Here is a 24,415-nt window from a genome sequence, read left to right on the forward strand (position 1 = left end):
ACCTCTTCTGCTAATTTTGCTTGCTCATCTATCCATTTCCTTTTATCTCGACATAGCAACGTTTTCACTTTTTTGTTCACCTCCATGTATTTTTTATGTGCTTCGCTCTTCTGCGCTCTTGTCTTACAAAAATTTAACTCAAGTTTTAGTTCCTTCCTGTGGCTGATTTCATTCCACGTAGCATCTGAGATCCATTCCTTCCTTCCTTTGATGTGCCTTAAATCCTAAGATTTTTTTCTCCCACATCTAAATAACATGTATGATCGCCGAAATATTGTGCCCGTTGGACACTATAGACCGGCAGCACACCCGTGGATATTTTGATTATCAAATACGCCGGGAGAAACTCAAGAATCACATCTAAATAACTGTTTGAGTGGCCACCCCTAAACTGTGGCTGAGAACAGAGTTTGACCAGCCACTGGCAGAACACACTGCGGAGCACAATATGATTGATGTTAGTGCTGCTCCACGATCTGTGCCATCTGAATCCTTCCCACAACACTGGGTACTGTGAAGTATATTGATGAGAACTGTCCATGCAACTCATCCTTCCATCCCGTAATCCTTGTGGACTCAGTTTCCACTAACCCCTTTGTCACACACACCTCCACCCATGCCCCAGATTTCAATTGTCCTGAACTAGCACCCTCCTCTCCACAGCCTGTAACTTCCTCTGTTTGGTGCCATACTCCCATCCACTCCTCCACATTAGTGTGCACTGCAGCCAGAACAAGCTCCCTGTTGCCACATTCCGATGCCACGCTCCTGCTGCCTCTGCCTCGCAGCTGTCAGCCACCCTTCCCCAAACATCCCTTTCACTTCATAGCAGCTTTCTCCCTTCGATTTCTCTGTGTGTGTGTGTGTGTGTGTGTGTGTGTGTGTGTGTGTGTGCGCGCGCGCGTGCGCGTGCGCACGCGTTCCTATTAGCTCTAAAGGAGGATTCATCCAAAAAATAACAATGTTCTCAGTCTCATTTATGTTCCTATTCACAACTCAACTATACATTGAGTTGTTATCTCTACCCCTTCCATTATATACAAAATACAGACACACACACCTGTATTGTCCCAGTCGATTAGATTGTACTCCATTGTAGGTTGACTGTGCATATCCCCCACACAGTGCCTTAGATATGTGGTGAGTTGTACCTTTATTCCTTCCATTATTATGTTTCATCCTAGATTTTCCATTATCATACTGTGGCGTGTTTGGTGATGTAATAGTACCCTATCATTGGCATGTACCCACAATACTGTTGTCCTGTCCATGTAACCTTTTTTCCTGATTTTAGCATTCAGTAGAATTGTTTCCCATTCTAATCTCTATGCCCAGTGGCATGCAAGGGGCAGAGTTACAAGTCTGGGGCAGTGGCTTCCCTACCTCAAAGTGAAGTGGTGGCTGTGCAGTGTGTGATTGCTCTGAAGCAGTTGTTGTCCTTTTCTGCGCTTTTGTTCATTTACCTGCTGGTAAGATTGTCAGCTGTGACCTCTGTCATCAGCAAGAACTGTGGCACACAGCAATGAACTCTACCAGCAGTGGTTGCCCCAAATCTAATTACTTACCTTGACATGATGGTTGGTGAAAGGGCCAATGGCTGCACTACTTCACAGATGGAGTGTCTCGTGGCGAAATACAAAAGTGCTCAAACCTTTCCTTCATCCTGAGCTAAAGACAACATTGCAGCGGTGCATTTTGTTCATGTTAATATCTTCTAGTATACCTCCTCTTAATCAGCCCCCCCCCCCCCCCCACACACACACATACACACACACACACACACACACACACACACACACACACACACACACAACAACAATAACAGTGCTGCATGTGGGCCCTCTCTAAGGTCTGTGCAAAAATCTATTTGCGTATACCTCTTCACTAACACATTGTATGTGATATAAATTTTATTTATAGCTTTTTGTGCATTTTTAGCATTCTGGCATATAAATCTGAGCTCTTGTACTCCATTGTCTTTTAACTCTACTCATACACATATCGTTACTCAGTAATATCACTGTCCCACCACTATTTGTACCTCTGTTCATAGGTACTTCCACCCTCTCATTCATCTTGTCTTCAACTCCTCAGAAAGAAACTGTCATTTCAGAAATAGTGTGCATTGCCATTTGCTGTTCATACTCTTACTTTTGGATTAGTAGTGCACGATTTAGACTTCTCGTTTCTGTAGAAAACTAAAAGAAGTTATTTATGGAGGTGTTACAGTAAATTGTGCAGAAGAGTCAGTCCATCACTTCTCTTTCTTGAAACACATACATGTTTGTATACCTTGCTTTTGCTGAGAGCTTCATATGGTGTCATTCACAATGCATAGTTGTATCAAATTTCTCCTCATATCAGTGTAATTTCTGTTTCATCATAAAGTTCTCGGATTTCTGGTTGAGTGAGTTTGCCAAAAAACATGCCATTTTGATGAACTCCCTCAGTTGGAAACTCAAGAGCATTAAATTAGTCCAACTTGCCAAGAAAGAGAAGATCATTTCTGTTGCACTGTTCTTCTGTGGGAGAAAATTGGTTCTGTCTGCCCTTGGCTACATTGCCATTCAGCTGTGTTTCTGCAAATGTGTTGGAGTACTGTAATCAGAGTCACAAACAAAGGCAGTCACAATGAGTGTTCAGTAGTCTTCAGAGTATCTTGCCATAGGCGTTGTAGCGAGTGTGAGCATTAAACATGATAGTAGTGAGTTGTTTAATGAATTCTTACTCCATTTTCTTCTGAGTTGTCATGAGTGATTATGATGATGAGCAACAAATTTTATAGAAGCAAGTGAGACACATAGCTCACAGGATACATTCTTTCTTTAAGTGCGAAGCACCTGTGTTCATACCGCGACTGTTGTTTGGAACTGCAATGCTGCCATCCCTACCTATGTCTTGGCCTTTGCAAGTCACCTTTGTTCATGAATCGTATTATATTGTCATCTTGTGTTGAGTAGAGCTGTAGCAAACCTAGAGAGTTAGTGCTGACTGGGTCATGTGGTGGTGTACCATCAAAATTCTTGAAGTGCTGCATGTGTCTACTGGTTGCACAGAGTGTTTAGTTTCAGTTACATGATCTCTAGATATTGTCTTATTATTTTGTAGTATATATGGCACTGGTGATGACTGCATAGTTCTTGTAGCAGTTGTTCTTTGGCTGGTGTTATGCCTTCTATGTTAATAGATATAATCGTTAACTGTGGCCCTGAAAAGGTTTCTGGTCTGAAAGGATCAGCTGTCAGATTATTTCGAATCATATTCTGATGTTGCCCAAGGTATGCTCAATTGCTTTAATGAAATGCAAGTCAAAAGTCTCCACCAGGAACAATCTCCTACGGAAACTGGCTGGATCACAGTGGGGTAGTCAACCTGAAACAATCCGATCATCTGTAATGACACTATGCTATTCTGCGACAGAGTATGCCTGTCCTGTTTGGTATAATTCAACTCATGCCAAACAGGTGAATGTAGCACTCAACTAAACCTGCATAATTATAACAGGTTGCTTGAAATCCACTCCAGTCGAATGGCTTTACCACCTTGCAGGAATAGCACTACCACCTGTTCGAAGAGAGATAGCTGCAAACAAGGAAAGAAAGGCAGTGGAACTAGAAGTTACTCACACTCAGTATGGGCATGAACAATACCCGCAATGACTGAAGTCAAGGAAGAGTTTCCTTGGGACATCAAAGGAACTTAGAATCACTGCTGAAAAAGCTAGGTTACAGCTATGGAGGGCTATGACCTACCTTCCCCTGGTTGGAAAAGAGTTGTTGAAGCTTTACCTCCAGGCTTTAATGAAATGACAGGGAATGGACAACTTGGAAGTCCCTGAATAGACTGAGATCCGGAGTTGGCAGATCAAAAGTTAACATGGCAAATTATCTGTCAGAGAACCTGAGAAAATTCTGTTTCTATGTAAAATCGCTAAGCAGGTCTAAGGCTTCTATTCAGTCCCTTGTAGACCTGTGTAGTATGGTAGAACGGGGGTACACTGACCCAAATGATAATTCAGTGTGACTGTGGAGAAGAATAGACAGTCCGACACATGCTTCGGTGTCGATTGTGTCCACACTCCTGTATAGAAGATGACCTTCAACAAGCAACAGAAAATGCACTGGAAGTGGCCAAGTTTTGGTCAAAAGTAATTTAATCATAACTGTGTAAAATGTATGTACAGGTACCCCAGCCCGTCGTGGATACTGGGGATGATATAAGAATTGTGCTGCGTATGACAGGGTGTTGGATAGTATTTGCACTTAAGCTCTAGACATTTTATATAGCAAATTCATGCCTCTGAACATCACTTTGGAGTCTGTGGCTGTTCGGGTAAGGACATTTCACGATATTGCAATCTGCAATGTTTACCTTCCTCCTGATGATGAAGTGCCTCGGAACACACTGTTTGCATTGGTTTCGCAGCTCCCCCCACATTTCCTAATCTTGAGTGATTTCAATACCCATAACCCTTTATGAGGTGGAACCATGGTCACTGGCTGTGGTAAAGACCTCAAAATTTTACTGGCACAACTTGACCTTTGCCTCTTGAGTACTGACACCCTCACACACTTCAGTGTGGCACATGGAACTTCCTTAGCCATAGACCTTTCCTTTTGCAGCCCTTGTCTTCTGCCATCCACCTACTGGAGGGTTCACGAAGACCTGTATGATAGTGACCACTTCCTGATCTTCTTGTCGCTCTCAAAGAGGCAGTCCAGAATACAACTACAGCCATTCTTTCGGCAGCTGATTTAGTGATCCTCTGTTGCTCCGGCCCACCTTGACAGAAGACAGTACTTGGTGGTCCTCTGAAATAGCAGAGGCCATTCGAGATTGTAGGCGGGCTGTCCAATATCATAAACAGCTCCCATCAATAGAGCATCGCATTGCCTTAAAGCGGCTCCATGCCCGGGTCCGCCACCAAATAAAAAGATGGAAATAAGAATGTTGGAAATGATACATTTCAACCATCAGACCATGTATGTCTCTTTTGCAGGCTTGGGGGTTAAGATCAGATGACTCTGTGGATACCAGACACCTGCAGGTGTACCTGGTATTACCACGAACGGCACTATCTACACTGACCCAGACGCCGTCGCGAACATTTTGCTCTGCACTATGCTCAAACGTTAGTGTCTGAGTATTATCAACCTGCCTTTCATGTCCTATAACAGTATCCGGAGCAAAAGCAATTATGTTTCATTACACACCACCTGGAGCTCCATTCAGTGAGTGGAAACTCATCAGTGTCCTCACCCACTGTCCTGATACAGCCCCAGGACCAGACCGCAACCACAATCAAATATCAGAACACTTACTAGCATCTTTAAATGCATCTGGAGCGAGGAAGAGTTCCCATTGCAGTGGCCAGAAAGCATTATTGTCCCAGTACTGAAACCGGGTAAGCACCCTCTAGAGATGGACAGTTGTTGCCCAAGAAGTCTCACCCGTGTTCTCTGTAAGGTGCTTGAATTAGTTGAACCATAGTGAGCTGGCAGATATATTGGCTCCTTGAGTCTCAGGGTCATCTGGCTCCGACCCAGTTCATTACTGATAATCTGGTTTAAACAGCTTTTGCATACTGGGTTTGAGTTGGTGTTATCCACAGTACAACGTACAAATGGCTCTGAGCACTATGGGACTCAACATCTGTGGTCATCAGTCCCCTAGAACTTAGAACTACTTAAACCTAACTAACCTAAGGACATCACAAACATCCATGCCCCAGGCAGGATTCGAACCTGCGACCGTAGCGGACACGCGGTTCCAGACTGAAGCGCCCAGAACCGCACGGCCACACCGGCCGGCCAGTACAACGTACAGCAGCCACCTCTGCCAGCTGCCTGTATGAACAGAGGATGGCCTCAGAACCATTGCAACAGGTGTTGTTGGTGTTGACATGAGCCACAACTTGTATATGACTGCACTCTGCTCGCTCGATAGCCACAGGCAGGGCCACCTCCACATCTTGGATGTCCCTCTGGCAGACATATCAAGTGCATATTGGCTTTCTTTCCAGCCCTTAACACTATCTGCCTAAGGGATGCTAGATTCTCCACCACCACTACATCCCGAGGCAGCAGCCTGAAGGTGACTGACTGTAGCCGAAAGTGCCTTCAGGTGTACACAAACAGTGGCCAGTTCCTCCTGCATCCACACACAGCATGTACACATCTTCACCATCCTAGCAAGACTAACTGAGGAAGTAAACTATAAAAGCAGTCAGAATCACAGATATGCAACTTGCTAACCTCCTGATGCATCACCAATAGATGCTGATGCATTAATGAGCTTTGTAGTTGGCTTTTGAGTGAGCAACTATTGCACTACAGACTGAATGAATTACCCTTACAATAACATGAGATTAAACCTCTTAAACTAAACAACATGCAGAAAATTTAATAAATATACTACAAGGAAAAGACAGAAAAAGATAAACACTTATCTTGCTGCTTTGTAGATGTATATCTGCCAAGAGCTGTGGCCTGACTGAAAGGCTTATCTCATAATATGTCATACATTACTGGCATCACATGGTTTTTGTTGTCAGGCTTTGTACTGTGCTAACATCTCTTCGTCTGGGTAGCAAATGTCTGCTGTATTGCTCAACATTAAAGAAGTTTTATTACATTTTTAGAAAAATAAGGTTGGAGAGGAAGAAGGAAGAGGAGAGATGTGGAAGGTCATTCACTTATATTTTTCAAATTTTACAGTTTAGGGGGGATTTTTACCTCAGAATAACAGTGTATTGTTTTCCTAGTTTCAAGAGTCTAAAAATTAATTGTAAGATATTGTAAGTACACTAATTTCTTTCATACTGCATTGTGTTCAGTTGTGAGTAGAATTCAGTTTCTTATCTCTTCTGAGATCATTTTATTTTATGTTGTGTAGCTTGATATGAAGCACTAATGTTCAGTTTCTCTATTTTGCAGATTTGGAGAATAAATACTAAATACAATGTACTCTATGTGCAAGGTCTTGGAGTAGCTGGTGAAACGAATTCCATTGTTTATATTTATGACACAGTATTACCACGCAGGTAAGAACTTTCAAGGTATCTGTTAAGATAACAAAAGATAGGTATTTTTTCTGTTAGTGTACACTCCATGTAAAATATTTTGTGTAAATCTTTATTTTGAAAGGCAAACCTGGCTCCCTAGACCTCTGATAGAGTATTAGTTGAGCAGATACTTCTGTAGCCTAAATTCAGTAACCAAAAATGAAGACTGAATGTAGATGTAGTCTTTACATTGAAGCATATAATAGGAAAAAACAAAAGAGGATATTATTTCTGGTTTAAGTGGTTTTTTTTTTCTTTTTTAAATATATATGTGAAGAAGTGTACAAGTTGTATGATCAAAATGTTTGTTTATTTATTTAGCATGACGATATTGCACTCATTTAAATGATGAACAAAATTTGCGTAATGGTCGGCATATAGACACTGGGTTGGCTGACACTTTGCTATAGATATTTTCCTTCACTTCCTCCAGAGAAGTCAGGTTAGTGACAAACACCTTAGATTTGACATATCCCAACAATAAAAAAATCCATGGGGCTCAAAATTGGACTGCATGGGGTCCACTTTATGTCACCTCTCCTGAAGACCAGTTTGCCGGGAAAAATTTCATGAACTTGAAGTATATATGTGGTGCTGTGGCTCCTACTTGCTGAAGCCACATTCTTTGGTTACAACTAAGAAAATTTTGCAATTTAGCAACCAAAAAGTCATTTAGCATCATCACATAATGTTCTGAATTCATTGTAACTGTACGACTTCTGTTGTCCTCGAAAAAGTATGGGCCAGTTGTTTCTCAAGCCGAAATTGCAGCCTGGTTAGTAACTTTTACCAGATGCTTCTGTTAAGGATTCATTGCACACCAGTAGCGGAAATTTTGCTTACTCATGTGACCGTTCAGGTGAAAATTAGCCTTGTCAGAAAACAAGATGTCATTAAATGAAGGGTATTCAGTAACTTCATTAATGAACTGTGGCCTACATCTGTCATCCTGAGTCTTTAATTCTTGCAGCAATTGGATTTTGTAAGGGTGCATTTTATAGTCTTTTTCGCAGAATTCGGTACAGTGATGATCTATACGCATTTTAAGAACTTGCACACTTATGAATGGAGAATTAATGATCATTACGAAGAGACTGATTTACACTCTTCATCTACATCTACATTCATACTCTGCAAGCAACTTGATGGTGTGTGGCGGAGGGTACCTTGAGTACCTCTATCGGTTCTCCCTTCTATTCCAGTCTTGTATTGTTCGTGGAAAGAAGATTGTCGGTATGCCTCTGTGTGAGCTCTAATCTCTCTGATTTTATCCTCATGGTCTCTTCGCAAGATATACATAGGAGGGAGCAATATACTGCTTGACTCCTCAGTGAAGGTATGTTCTCGAAACTTCAACAAAAGCCCGTACCGAGCTACTGAGCATCTCTCCTGCAGAGTCTTCCACTGGAGTTTATCTATCATCTCCGTAACGCTTTCGTGATTACTAAATGATCCTGTAATGAAGTGCGCTGCTCTCCGTTGGATCTTCTCTGTCTCTTCTATCGACCCTATCTGGTACGGATCCCACACTGCTGAGCAGTATTAAACCAGTGGGCGAACTAGCGCACTGTAACCTACTTCCATTGTTTTCAGATTGCATTTCCTTAGGATTCTTCCAATGAATCTCAGTCTGGCATCTGCTTTACAGACGATCAACTTTATATGATCATTCCATTTTAAATCACTCCTAATGCGTACTCCCAGATAATTTATGGAATTAACTGCTTCCAGTTGCTGACCTGCTATATTTTAGCTAAATGATAAGGGATCTTTCATTCTATGTATTCGCAGCACATTACACTTGTCTACATTGAGATTCAATTGCCATTCCCTGCACCATGTGTCAATTCGCTGCAGATCCTCCTGCATTTCAGTACAATTTTCCATTGTTACAACCTCTCGATATACCACAGCATCATCCACAAAAAGCTTCAGTGAACTTCCGATGTCATCCACAAGGTCATTTATGTATATTGTGAATAGCAACGGTCCTACAACACTCCCCTGCAGCACACCTGAAATCACTCTTACTTCGGATGACTTCTCTCCATTGAGAATGACATGCTGCGTTCTTTTATCTAGGAACTCTTCAATCCAATCACACAATTGGTCTGATAGTCCATATGCTCTTACTTTGTTCATTAAACGACTTTGGAGAACTGTATCGAACGCCTTGCGGAAGTCAAGAAACACGGCATCTACCTGGGAACCCGTGTCTATGGCCCTCTGAGTCTCGTGGACGAATAGCGTGAGCTGCGTTTCACACGATCGTCTTTTTCGAAACCCATGCTGATTCCTACAGAGGAGATTTCTAGTCTCCAGAAAAGTCATTATACTCTTAACATAATACGTGTTCCAAAATTCTACAACTGATCAACGTTAGAGATATAGGTCTATAGTACTGCACATCTGTTCGACGTCCCTTCTTGAAAACGAGGATGACCTGTGCCTTTTTCCAATCCTTTGGAACGCTACGCTCTTCTAGAGACCTACGGTACACCGTTGCAAGAAGGGTGGCAAGTTCCTTCGCGTAAAATCGAACTGGTATCCCATCAGGTCCAGCGGCCTTTCCTCTTTTGAGCGATTTTATTTGTTTCTCTATCCCTCTGTCGTCGATTTTGACATCTACCATTTTGTCATCTGTGCGACAATCTAGAGAAGGAACTACAGTGCAGTCTTTCTCTGTGAAACAGCTTTGGAAAAAGACATTTAGTATTTCGGCCTTTAGTCTGTCATCCTCTGTTTCAGTACCATTTTGGTCACAGAGTGTCTGAAATTTTGTTTTGGTCCACCTACCGCTTTGACATAAGACCAAAATTTCTTAGGATTTTCTGCCAAGTCAGTACATAGAACTTTACTTTCGAATTCATTGAACACTTCTCGCATAGCCCTCCTCACACTACATTTCGCTTCGCGTAATTTTTCTTTGTCTGCAAGGCTTTGGCTATGTTTATGTTTGCTGTGAAGTTCCCTTTGCTTCCGCAGCAGTTTTCTAACTCGGTTGTTGTACCACAGTGGCTCTTTTCCATCTCTTACGATCTTGCTTGGCACATACTCATCTAACGCATATTGTACGATGGTTTTGAACTTTGCCCACTGATCCTCAACACTATCTGTACTTGAGACAAAACTTTTGTGTTGAGCCATCAGCTACTCTGAAATCTGCTTTTTGTCACTTTTGCTAAACGGAAAAATCTTCCTACCTTTTTTAATATTTCTATTTACGGCTGAAATCATTGATGCAGTAACCGCTTTATGATCACTGATTCCCTGTTCTGCGTTAACTGTTTCAAATAGTTTGGGTCTGTTTGTCACCAGAAGGTCTAATATGTTATCGCCATGAGTCGGTTCTCTGTTTAACTGCTCAAGGTAGTTTTCAGATAAAGCACTTTAAAAAAAATTCACTGTATTCTTTGTCCCATCCACCCATTATGAACATTTGAGTCTCCCAGTGTATATCCAGCAAATTAAAATCTCCACTCAGAACTATAACATGGTGGGGAAATCTACTCGAAATATTTTCCAAATTATCCTTTAGGTGCTCAACCACAACAGCTGCTGAGCCAGGGGGCCTATAGAGACATCCAATTACCATGTCTGAGCCTGCTTTAACCGTGACCTTCACCCAAATTATTTCACATTTCTGATCTCTGTCAATTTTCTTCGATACTATTGCACTTCTTATCGCTAGAAACACGCCTCCCCCTTCATTGTCCAGCCTGTCTCTGCGGTATACATTCCAATCTGAGTTTAGAATTTCATTACTGTTTATATCTGGTTTCAGCCAACTTTCTGCCCCTAGTACTATGTGGGCATTGTGATCATTTATTAATGAGAGCAGTTCTGGGACCTTTCTATAGACACTCCTGCAGTTTACTATTAGCACGTTAATATTGTTATTCCCTGTTGCATTTTGCCTACTCCTACCTTGCCGTGTCTCAGGAGGTGTCTTGTCGGGCGTAGGGAGGGAATTCTCTAACCTATAAAACCCCCATGTGCACTCCACACGTACTCCGCTACCCTTGTAGCCACTTCCTGCATGTAGCGCACGCCAGACCTATTCAGGGGGACCCTACATTTCTCCAACCGATAGCGGAGGTCGAGAAATTTTCACCCAGATCTCCGCAGAATCGTCTGAGCCTCTGGTTTAAGCCTTCCACTCAGCTCCAAACCAGAGGACCGCGATTGGTTCTGGGAACGATACTACAAATAGCATGTTGTTATCAATTGAGAGACGTCTACAGACGTTAAGGTAACCTCTGGCGTGCCACAGGGGAGTGTTATGGGACCATTGCTTTTCACAATGTATATAAATGACCTAGTAGATAGTGTCGGAAGTTCCATGCGGCTTTTCGCGGATGATGCTGTAGTATACAGAGAAGTTGCAGCATTAGAAAATTGTAGCGAAATGCAGGAAGATCTGCAGCGGATAGGCACTTGGTGCAGGGAGTGGCAACTGTCCCTTAACATAGACAAATGTAATGTATTGCGAATACATAGACAGAAGGATCCTTTATTGTATGATTATATGATAGCGGAACAAACACTGGTAGCAGTTACTTCTGTAAAATATCTGGGAGTAAGCGTGCGGAACGATTTGAAGTGGAATGATCATATAAAATTAATTGTTGGTAAGGCGGGTACCAGGTTGAGATTCATTGGGAGAGTGCTTAGAAAATGTAGTCCAGCAACAAAGGAGGTGGCTTACAAAACACTCGTTCGACCTATACTTGAGTATTGCTCATCAGTGTGGGATCCGTACCAGATCGGGTTGACGGAGGAGATAGAGAAGATCCAAAGAAGAGCGGCGCGTTTCGTCACAGGGTTATTTGGTAACCGTGATAGCGTTACGGAGATGTTTAATAAACTCAAGTGGCAGACTCTGCAAGAGAGGCGCTCTGCATCGCGGTGTAGCTTGCTCGCCAGGTTTCGAGAGGGTGCGTTTCTGGATGAGGTATCGAGTATATTGCTTCCCCCTACTTATACCTCCCGAGGAGATCATGAATGTAAAATTAGAGAGATTAGAGGGCGCACGGAGGCTTTCAGACAGTCGTTCTTCCCGCGAACCATACGCGACTGGAACAGGAAAGGGAGGTAATGACAGTGGCACGTAAGGTGCCCTCCGCCACACACCGTTGGGTGGCTTGCGGAGTATGAATGTAGATGTAGATGTAGATGTAGTTAGCTCAGACTCCACCCCGCGAGTGAGGCTTTCCGCCTTCACCAACTCCACCAATCGCCTGTATGAACTGAGGATGACCTCTGAACCCAGACGGCAGGAGTCATTGGTGCCGACATGAGCAACAATTTGCAGTCGGGTGCACCCAGTGCACCCTGGATTAAGTCGTTCTTGATAACCTTGATCACCCAATATTGGTTTGGCCAGTGTTGAACCAATGTTTTGAAACGTCTTGATCCTTTCCTGGGTAAGGGGAACACTTGGAGCATCATTTACGTTACGCAATCCATGATCGCTGCAAAATTTCCTCTGTGCTACAGTCACTTAACCACCATTTTTGTAAAATTCTAGCACACCGAACGTGTGGTTTGCTCCTGAGAAGTGCTCCATAGTGACTGAATTCCTAAAGATCAAGCAAGCAATGAACGCACCCCCCCACCCCACTCTCCTCGCATCATTTGTTGCACATGTGCAGAGAGCTCTTCAAATATAAACTTCCTTTTGAGACACCCTGTAAATAAACTTAGCATAGTTGAAGCCATGTTTAGTATTATCATAAGTTTAATGAGTAAAGAACAGGAGAAGATTGAAATGATAGTCATAGTTACTGTTAGAAAATAACAGATCATAAATACAAAATATGTAAATTGAAGGGGAATCATTGCTGTCAGCTGCAGCAGGACATTAAGCAGAATCAGCAGTGACAAGTGAAAATGTGTACTGGACTGGGATTCGAAACCCAGGATCTCCTACTTACTAGGCAGGTGCAGTAACTATTTCACCATCCGGGACTCAGCGTTATCACCACTACATGGACTATCTCGGTACGCCTCACAGCCAATCCACTCTCCCACCCAGTGCCATCTATCCACAGTCTCTGTCCATTATACTCTTGTTCGCTACATAGAGAATCCCACAGGAGGTTTGACATATTTGTGAATTCACACTGAAGAAAGTGGATTCATTGCCCAGCCAGGCTTATCAGTTATTTGATAGGTGGCGCTGGGTGGCAGTATGGATTGGCCATGAGGCTTACCGAGATAGTCCATGCAGATGTGATAACGCTGTGTCCTGATTGGCACAGTGGTTACAGCACCTGCCTAACAAGCAGGAGATCCCAGATTCAAATCCTGGTCTGTTACACATTTCGCTTGTCACCACTGATTCCACTTAATGTCCCACTGCAACTGACAGCAGTGATCCCCCTTAAATTTTTATATAGTGGTTCACAGCTGTGGGATCTGTGTGGTGTCTGTTCTTTCAAAGGAACAGACACCACATATTCAAATAATAAACAGAAAACTCTGTTGACAAGGAATAGAGAAAGTTCGAGGGGGGGGGGGGGGGGTGGACTGATGATAATGAGCTCCACAGAGTGTGGGAGAGGTGGCTATTGAAGTTTGGGAAGAATTAAAATGCTCTGATAGTTTGAGAAAGATTGTTCTAAAGTCAAGTTCCTGATACAGAAAATGATTCAGAAAACATGGCAGTGCTACGTGGTGGTGCAAAGAGAATTTTACTTTGTTGAGAACAAGTATGTCTGCTGTGCTGTTCAGATAGAAAAGTAAGAGTTGAAGATGAGGGAAAGGGATTCCAATGACTGGGAAGATGATAGAGTATGATGGTCTCTGCACTTATCAGCATGTACCCATGATTTTGTGCATGTTAGAAAAATATAAAATATCTAATGAGATCTTTATGACACACTGTTGGAAATAAATTACTGTAAGAGTGGTAATATCCAGGCTGAAATGACATGACCAGAAGTAGTGGCTCTTGCTTCGCCATAATATTAAACCACAACAAGTCAAAAAAAATTCTCAAAACTCTTTACCAGTGCAGAATTAATATACAACATAAACTATAATTTATCTTCAGTATTGTCACTGAACAGATTGTTGCTCCTCCACAAAGAACGTTCTTTTTGCTAATATTTTCCACTACATAAATTATATTTTGTTCATTACATTTGCTACCAATTTAAACAGAATATGAATGGGTAAACACAGGTTCTTATCCTCATTAAGAAATACAACTGACCTCTGCTGAATAATTAGCATAACTTGTATTTTGAAAGCATGTTTAATCAACTGAAACACTTTTTGTACATAGTAAAGTAATGAATTTTGCTCCTCCCCCCCCCCCCCCTCCTCCCCTACATACATACACATATACATTTAAATACAAGCTCCGTGAGTCAGTGTGGTGGAGCATATTCTGCAGCCATATTTAGCTACCCATACAACAATCAGTTATCTGAAAATAAGCTGCTTCCAGAGTATTCCATGCATTATGGTCTTCATCGGTATGCATTTGATGCTCTGCATGCTTTCTAGCGTTATCTGGCCATCTCCGATTAAATTGTCACTTTGGTCTGCCCATGCCAGTCCTTTCTTTACATCATAGTGATTTCAAGTGCCTCACCTACCATTAGCTCCAGAAATGTTTTGTACTATTCTTACATGTAATTATCATTCATCGTGTGAAAGATACAAACTTAGAAATCTTGGAATGTTTGCATAATTTCCTCTATCTTTTCTTGTTAGCTGCCATGTCATCTACTGTCTTGACTTACGAATTGTAATGTCTGCTTGTCATATGTTTAGATTTTGTGTGCTTTGTATTATTATTATTATTATTATTGTTATTATTATTATTGTTTCTGTTAACAAAATTTCTTTTGCATTTTGAAACGCTCAGAGACATTTCCAAATAGTCCTGTTAAGCAGATTCTGTCTGTTCTTATTGTCACTCACTCCTTGACTAATTGTCCACGTTAGCTCAGTTTCACTGATTTATTCACATACTACTGTCCTTCTGCTTTATCCAGATGTCTTTATTGCTTGATTTTGTGAATTAACTCTTTTATTTCCCATCTAATGCATTCATTCTCTTTCTATATTTCTGGCATAATTTCCTCTGAATTCATTTCTTTGTAATTTCAGTCACTTGGCAGTACATTCAGTTTCACTGGAAATACTTCAGCTTGTTCTTCACTTTCATAGATAATTGTTATTAAAGCATATAATTTTTGTTTAACCCTTGATTGGGTGTGCCTGTGTATAAAATGCGCCAGTCACAAATAACATTGTTTTGTACCAGTCCATTGCTCTTTCACAATTGACAGTCCATATGTATTCCTTCATTTTCACTTCAGCTAACATGGTAATAAGTTATGTTGTCGTATATCGAAATGAGCTGCAGTAGTATAAAATAAACAGCAAGCTAGGTGAGAAGATATTGACTATCCATGCAAGAAAAATGACCCAGATTCCAAGCTACCAGCACAATCCTACAGTGAGGCAGTTATCTACAAGATAATTAGTATCAAATAAAAGGGGGGCAGGGATCTTATCCAACTGCACTGTTTAATGCTTCGAGTGTGCCGTTACTGCAGGGTAATACTTGGGTGCAGCAAAAGAGTGATACAATGAGAGGTTTATTTTATTAATGTTTAATTAAACAGTGGTTTAACTCCTATAATGTTAGTTCATTTTGTTGTTTAATTAAACTTAGAGTTAACTGTAATTTTGTTCATGCATGTTTATCGTGGTAATATAAAGAGAGCTAATTTTTACGTGTGTACAAAGTGCGCCGTGTGCTGCTGGTGTTACGAAAAAAGACACACCCGCTTGGGGGTTCATCATCTGTTACTTGTTGCCTTAGTATGAAATGCTTGTTTTGATTCATTTTTCCCCTTCTGTCATGGTCAATTCTGTAAACAGACCAAAATATGGGAAAGAACTTGAGTACCTCATACTACCACCCCAGTTGGTTATGAATAATTTTTATTTCTACATAGCTTGTAGGCATAAAAATGCAGTTTTCAGGGAAAAGTATGCAAGCTTCCCTCAGCAGTAACAGATTCAGTAAAAGGAGGAATGACTGTATGCAGTAGGGGGAAATATACTTACTTTCAAATAAAAGGAAACAAGGATTTTCTGCTTTCATCAAATATTCACAGCAGTCTTGTGGAAGTATTAAGGGAGAGGCAGCAAATCATGTAGAAGCTTACGGTATTTATTGACTGACTAACCTAAAGTGATGGTGTAGGAACTTAACTGTAAAGATTAATGCCAGTGCCCAGATCATGTCTTGTGCTGTGGTCTTTAACATCTAGAGTGTAAGGTCCTGCAAAATCAATATGCACCTTTGCCCAAGGGTGCTGAAGTGTTCACCACATAGAAAATCCCTGTGGTCAAGCCACTTGATTACAAGCACACTTTGATCAGAGACACTCTGTGAATTTATATATTGATGCCCTGTCTGACCAATAAATGAAATGCTGCATTAACATTTTCATTTGAGATGTATCCCAGTGCAACTGGTTAAGGAACTGAGCAACTCGTGAGTCAGTTGGTATGACAACTCTGCACTCACTCTTCTACATCTACATCTACATCAACATCTATACTTTGCTAGCCACCTTACGGTTGTGGCGTAGGATATGTTATGTAAAGCTGTGACTCCTACTTTTCCTCTTCCAGTTGCAAATGGTTTGCAGGAAGAACAGTTGCCGATAAGCCTCTGCATAAGCTCAGTTATCTGGGTGGAAGCAGTATATTGGTTGTTTCTTCTACAAGTGTATGTTCTCTGACCTTTAACAGTAATCCACACCACGATACAAAACTGCTTCTGTTGCAGTATCTGCCACTGTAGTCGGCTGTGAATCTCTGTGATACTTTTACACTTAACTAAATGAATGTGTAATGAAATTTCCCTGATATTCCTTAGATCTTCTCTGTTTCCTGTGTCAATCATATAAGGATCCCAGAATAAGAAGTAATATTCAGGTATTGGTCAAACAAGGTATTTGTAAGTTACCTCCTTTCTGGGTGGACTGCATTTCCCGAGGATTCTTCCAATGAATCTCAGTCCGCCATATGCCTTACCTACCGTTAGTTTTAGGTAACCATTCTACTTTAAATTGCTCTGTACTTGTCCTCCTAGATATTTCATGGATTTGACTGCTTCCAGGGAATATTCTGCAATCGTGTTACTCACACAATGATGGCTCTTTCTGCCTATTTATGTGCAAGGCATTACATTTCTTTATGTTGAGGGTCAATTGCCAGTCGCTGCACCAAGTGTCCATACCCTGCAAGTCTTTTGCATTCCACTACAATTTTCTAGCATCTCTGTGTTCAAATGCATCATCCACAAAAAGATTCATGGAACCTCCACCAGGACATTTATACTTGTGTATATTGTGAGAAGTAATTGTCCTAAAACACTCCCTTGGAGTGCCCCCAAGTTACTTTTATGTCAGAAGATTTCTCACCATTGAGAATGACATGCTGTGTTCAGAAACTCTTCAGTCCAGTCACACCGGCTGGTCTGATATTTCAAACACAAATATTTTGTTCATTAGGCAGCAGTGCAGAACTGTATAGAATACCTTCTCGATGTCAAGGAACACACTATCAACATGGCAGCCAGTATCTTCTGCTTTCTGGAAAAACAGAGTGAACTGGGTTTCACACATTCATTGTTTTTGGAACCTGCATTGATTCATCCAGAGGAGATTTTTGGTCTCTAGAAATGTTGTAACACACAAACATAAACACTTTCCAAAATTCTACAGCAGACTAACATCAGAGATATAGGCTTATGTTTTATGCATCTGTTTGATGACCCTTCTTGAAAACAGGAATGACCTATGTTCCCCCCCTTCCAAACACTCCTCCCCAACCTCCCCCCCCCTCCCCCCTGTTCACACACACGCACGCCAATCATTAGGAATGCTTCACTCCTCCAGTTACTTATGATACTCTGCTCCTAGAAGAGGAGCAAGTTCTGTCACATACTGTTGTCTTCTATCATATTGGTAATCCATAAAATCAAGTAGCCTTTCCTCTGTTGAACAATTTCAGTTGTTTTTCTATCCCATGGTCATGTATTTCAATCCCCATCATTTTGACATTTGTACAGTGAGTTACAGGAAGAACTGCAGTGCTTTCTTGCTCTGTGAAACAATTCTGAAAAAAGATCTTTAGTGTTTCAGCTTTGACTGTGTCGTCCTTCGTTTTGACACCATTATGGTCAAGATGTGCCTGGACAGGTGGCTTCAATGCATTTACTTATTTAACCAAGCAGACCAAAACTTTGTAGGATTTTCTGTCAAGTCACTGGATAAAACTGTATTTTCAAATTTGTTGAATACTTCATGCATGTCTTGCCTTACCTAATTTTGACTTTGTTCAATTTTTCTTGGATTGTGAGGCTATGGCTATATTTAAATTTGCAGTGAATCTCTCTTTGCTTTTGTCGCAGCTTTCTAACACGGGTGTTGAACCTTAGCAGGTCTTTCCTATGCCTTTCAACTTCGCTTGTCATATACCTGTGTAAACCATAATGTATAATACTCTTGAACTCTGTCTTGAACATTGTCAGTTCAGGAGTCAGTAACACCATGACTCCTGCTCAGTCTACAGTAAAATGAATAGTATGTATATAATGTAAAATCCATAACCTCTGTGTAAGGAAAAACCTTCCTCGGTACAGGGAAGTACCAAATTATTGGTAATTGCTATTGTTTTTGTACCCTTTGTCCTCTATGTAGGAAAGCAATATTATTCCCTGCTGCAGGGAGGTACCAACTTTCTAGTAGGAATTTGACTCAGATAGAAGAGTCCGCTGGGAATATAATATTGTAGGAATCAGCACGTCCTGTAGGATCTTCCGCTATGAGAGATGATGATGTCCTAATTAAATGTGGTGTCAATCCACTAACAAGTTTTTATGTTGAGGTTACTATTCCAAATTAATGATTGTGTCTGTACAATGTCAAATTCTACATCAGTATTACTAGAATGTAATGTTTTTCATTTTATAAGGGAATTTTGTAGGTTTGCTTTATTAAATGATGACATCTGGTGATGGTTTTTACAGTTTCCTAAAGGGTGGCAACACTAATTGATGGGGTTTATGTTCAAAGACAATTTGTACTGTTTATAATTATTGAATGATAACATGAATGGATTTTCGCTGTTGCTAAAGATGATTAATTTTACCATAATATAAATAATCAAACTTGTTATTATTTGACAATACTTAAAGAATTGTAGAATGGATAGTGTGAGTGGCTATTTTGGAACAGTATAGCTTCCAGTTGAGCTAGTCTTTTGGGTTTTTTGCATTAAAACAAACCTAACATTTAGCAAAGACCAAACACACATTAAATATTTAATGCAATAATGTAAATTAAATTAATTACATAAATACACAATAAAAAAATCAGTAGAGATTATTGTTATATTTTATGAAGATTGTAATAGATGCAGTCTAAGATGTCCCTTAAACTAGAATCTAGTTACATATAATATTCTGTAAGATGCAATTGTCAATAAAACATATGATGAATAAATGTGTAGAAATATTAACTGTAAAAGCAGTTATGATTTATGTTCAAGTGTTTGTTATATATTTAACCCCTGAGCAAGCCCACAGTTTTTCATAACACTAGCAGGCGTGTGCCATACTTTGTACACATCTCAAGAATAGTTGTCTTTATGTTACTAATGTAAACATGTATGAGCCATATCACAATTTAATCCTAGTTTAATTAAACAATGATAAAATAAACTTACATTGTATTAGTTGATCACTGTTCAATTAAACAATAATAAAGTATGTGTTCATTGTATCACTGTGTTGCTGCGTACAAGTGTTACCCAACTGTAATGACCCATTCAAAGCATTAAACAGCGCAGGTGCATCATATCCCAGCCAGCTGCTTATTCAATTGATAATTATCTCGTAGTGTGCTGCTAGCTCGGGAACCGGGTCATTTTCTCACTTGAATCATGAATTTTTTTTCTCACCTGGCTCGCTGTTTATTTTATATTACAGCTGCTCTTGTGAAACATATGATAACACAACTCATCACAGTGTTCGCCGAAACAATAATGAAGAAATACATATGGGCTCAATTGTAAAACAATAATGAAACAGTACGAGACAAAGTTGTTTGTGGTTGGTGCACTTTATACATAGGCACGCCTGCTCAAGGGTTAATAGGACATGGTTGCAAAATATTGACTTTAATTATTAATGGAAAAGACTTGCAGAAGTCGATGTCGAGAGGTCAGTTTGGGTTGTAGAGAAGTGTAGGAAAACCCAAAGCTATGCTGATCCTATGACTTGTTCTAAAAAATAGGACGAGAAAAGGCAAACCTGCTTATGTAGCATTTGTAGATTTAGAGAAAACTTTTGACAGTGTTGACAGGACTACACTTTTCAAAATTTTGAATGTAGCAGGGATAAAACAAAGGGAGCAAAAGTTTATTTACAACATGTATAGAAATGACACGCTGTAAGACCCCAAGCAGATGCTCAACTTTTTCTTTATTGCGCAACTGGTCTTTAACCATTATCCAGCACCTGTTGTACACACATCACAAATACAGGAAACTTCATGCAACAAAGATGTTTGAAAATTGTAGTAAAAATATAAGCAATTTCACTATATTGGTGAAGTGTGCAGAACAGGTGCTGGATAATGATTTTTGACTGAAACACACGGCACATAAAGATTAAATTGTAACAGCAGTTTAAGGTATTACAATTAATAAAATCTGTAGAACCCAGTAAGAGTCAAAGGACATGAAAGGGAGGTAGTAGTTGAGAAGGGAGTGAGACTGGGTTGTAGCGTATCCCTAGTGTTATTCGCTCTGTACTTTGAGCATAAGTAACAGAAATCAAAGATAAATTATGAAAGGAAATTCAAGTTCAGGGAGAAGATATAAAATCAAGTTTAGGGAGAAGAATTAAAACTTTGAGGTTTGCCAATGGCACTTTAATTCTGTTAGAGATGGCAAAGTTGTTGAACAAAATGGATAGTGTTTTGAAAAGAGATTAAATGATGAGCCTCAACGAAAGTAAAACAAGGGTAATGGAATGTAGTTGAATTAAATCAAGTGATACTTGGGGAATTAGATTAGGTAATGAGACACTAAAAGTGAGTTTAGAAATGGGCAGAAAAATAACTGGTGTTGGTTGAAGCAGAGAGAATATAAAATACGGAAAGGCAGTAACAAGGAAAGTATTTCTGAAGAAGAGAAACTTTCTAATTTCTGGTATAAATTTAAGTGTTAGGAAGTCTTTTCAGAAAGAATTTGTCTGGAGTGTAGCTTTATACAGAAGTGAAAATGTGTGTGATAAGCAGTTCATACAAGAGGAGAATAGAAACCTTTGAAATAGAGGCTATAAAGAATGTGGAGTATTAGGTGGGAGGATTGAATAACATATGAGGAGGAACTGAATCAAATGCAGGAAAAAGTAATGTATGACAAAACTTGACTAAAAAGGTGACTGATTGATAGGAGAGATCCTGAGACAATAAGGAATTTCAGCTTGGTAATGGAAGGGCATGTAGGGATTAAAAACTGTAAAGGGAGACCAAGACATGAACACAATAAGGCAATTGTTAGAATGTGTGGTGGAATGAATGAAGAGTGTATGCTAAGAATGAATTGTAAGTAATTAAGTATATATGAGTGTGTGCATAACAGTGTACAGTCATGTATTGGATAACACACACTGTATGAAAAGCATTTTATAAAACAGCCATTATTTAAATCAAGGAAGTATTGTCTTTTAGTTATTTACAGTTTGTCTGGGAGCCAGTAATTTGGCAGAATACAAAAATTAATTGAAGGCTTATACTTGGTTGAGCAGGGGAAGTACCTAATTATACAAGAACAGCAACAACAATCATTGTCTGTAGTTTATGTCAGCCAGTCATAAAAGAGTGGTGTCTTGTGCTTTTGGGACAATTGATTCATTGCTCTAACAAGTTATTAGGGAACTGGGATCCTTCATCAAGGAAGGATGTGTCTTTTGTTGCTCTGAAAAATTTAATAACATCTTCAATGATGTATTTTGTTTATGAACAGCTGGATATGATCATTTAGATCTGATTTAGATGATTTTTCTTAGAACTTTGATGGGTTTGTTGAAATAGCCTTATGACAAATTGTAGCACTACGCGGCATATTATTCAGACTTTGCTTAAAGACACCAGCTTGCTGAGAAGGAAATATTGTGTAATGTCTTGATGACCAAACCAAATCATTCGTCTACATCAACATACATGCTCTGTAAGCCACCATCAAGTCCATGGCAGAGAGTAAGTTGTATCACTGTTAGTCATTTCCTTTCCTGTTCCACTAGCAAATGGAGTGAGGAAAACTATTATCTATGTGCCTCCATATGAACCTTAATTTCTTTTATCTTGTCTTTGTGGTCCGTATGTGAAATGTACATTGGAGGCAGTAGAATCATTTTGCAGTCAGCAGCGGATGCCTGTTAGCTAAATTTTCCTCAATAGTGTTTCACAAACAGAACTCATGTTCCGTCCACTGCTCCCCATTTTAGTTCACAAAGAATCTCCGTAAGACTCACATGTTAATCGAACCTGCTAGTAACAATTCTAGCGGAACATCTCTGAATTGCTTTGATGCCTCTGTTTAATTCAGCCTCGTGGAGATACCAAATGATCAAGCAGTATTAAAGAATAGGTTGCACTAGCATTCTATAAATGGTCTCCTTTACAGATTTGCAATGCTTTCCAAAAATTCTTCCAATATACTGAAGTCGACCATTCGTCTTCCATACTACCATACTGACGTACACCTTCCATTTCATATTGCTTTGCAGTGTTATGCATAGATGTTCAAATGATGTTACTCTGTCAAGTAGCACAACACTAATGCTGTATTTCAACTTTAAAGGTTGTTTTACGTAATCATCTGCATTAACTTACATTTTTCCACATTTAGAGCAAGTTTCCATTCGTCAACCAGACAGAAATTCTATCTAAGTCATCCTGTATCATTCTACAGTCATTCAATGATCATACTTTCCCACAAACTACAGCATCATCAGCAAAAAGTCATGGATTGCAGCTCACCCTAACCATTACGTCATTTATGTATATAGTGAACAAGCATGGTTCAATCACACATGCCTGAAGCACTTCCAGCGGTGCTCTTTTCTCTGATGAACACCTGCATTTGAGTACAACGTAAGGGGGTCTTTTACTTAAGAAGTCTTCAAGCCACTCGCGTATCTGGGAGCCTATTGCATATACTTGGACCTTCATTAACAATCTCCAGCTGGACACTGCATCAGATACTTTCCAGAAATCAAGGAATATGGAACCTGCGTGTTGCCCTTCATCTATGGTTTGCAGGATATCTTATGAGAAAAGTGCAAGTTGACTTTTGCATGAGTGATGCTTTTTAAATCCATGCTGATTTGTGGACAGAAACTTGAATACCAGAACCACACCAATTGTCACCTGTGTTGGCTCTAGAATTTTTCATGAATGACTGATGTAATTCTAAACATTAGTCAATGATTATAAATTTAAATTTATGATAATAGAAATTGCAAGATGAGACTGACAAAACCAATGACAATAATTGCAAAATATAATTACACTGATAAGATTAATAGTAAGGTTAAATTCACAATAGTGGGAATTGCAGGATGAAAATGATATAAACAAATGAGGATATACGACCACTCTGGATAAATGTCAGGACTGATGCAAAGGCATGCTTAAACATCATATAGGCTCACTAACTTTAAGTTTCTGCTTTTCTTCTAATTGTAGGATACAACTCAATTCCATTTGTTATTTTCTGCCGTGTTGCAGCATAATCGTATGAAACAGTTGCAACACAATGTATATGTATTTTTTGTTTCCTTACTTGTGAGAATTGCAAAATACCACTTAATTTTCCAGGAAACTCAAGGAGGCTCCGCCCTTCCCTACATTCTATCCTGAAGACTTAGATAAAGAACTTCCTGAAGACATTTATGCAGAGGAAGTACACTCATTCAAGGAACCATCAGTTACATTCAGTTAATGATGGAGTTCAGATCTGTAGAGTATTGTGTATTTGCCATTTTTTGTTACTGTGTAATTGGAAATTGTTATTAAAAATTTTCCAAACATAACATATTTTTATATTGCAAATCCTTTTAAAGTAAACTGCTTATTTATGTTTGAAGTAGACTTTATTTGCGTACCTTGCTTGTATCTGTATTATATCCATACATAAAAATGTGTGTGTGTGTGTGTGTTTTCCACATCATCTCAAAAACCACTGGATTGATTTTGACCAAACTTGGTACGCATATCACTTACTGTCTGTAAGGAAGTA

At 39.8% G+C, this 24,415-nt stretch overlaps 1 protein-coding gene across 1 annotated transcript in view; it reads left to right on the forward strand.

Moving 5' to 3' along the window:
* The window catches only part of LOC126262201 (39S ribosomal protein L3, mitochondrial), an 88,099-nt gene extending 63,890 nt beyond the window's left edge, over positions 1-24,209 (forward strand). The window contains exons 7-8 of the mRNA XM_049958620.1: positions 6,936-7,042; positions 23,995-24,209. Of these exons, the coding sequence (XP_049814577.1) occupies positions 6,936-7,042; positions 23,995-24,118 (231 nt within the window). The 3' untranslated portion in view covers positions 24,119-24,209. The remainder of the gene's footprint in view (positions 1-6,935; positions 7,043-23,994) is intronic.
* The last annotated feature ends 206 nt before the right edge of the window (positions 24,210-24,415 follow it).

Source organism: Schistocerca nitens, chromosome 6 (assembly GCF_023898315.1).
Source record: "Schistocerca nitens isolate TAMUIC-IGC-003100 chromosome 6, iqSchNite1.1, whole genome shotgun sequence".
Taxonomy (NCBI): domain Eukaryota; kingdom Metazoa; phylum Arthropoda; class Insecta; order Orthoptera; family Acrididae; genus Schistocerca; species Schistocerca nitens.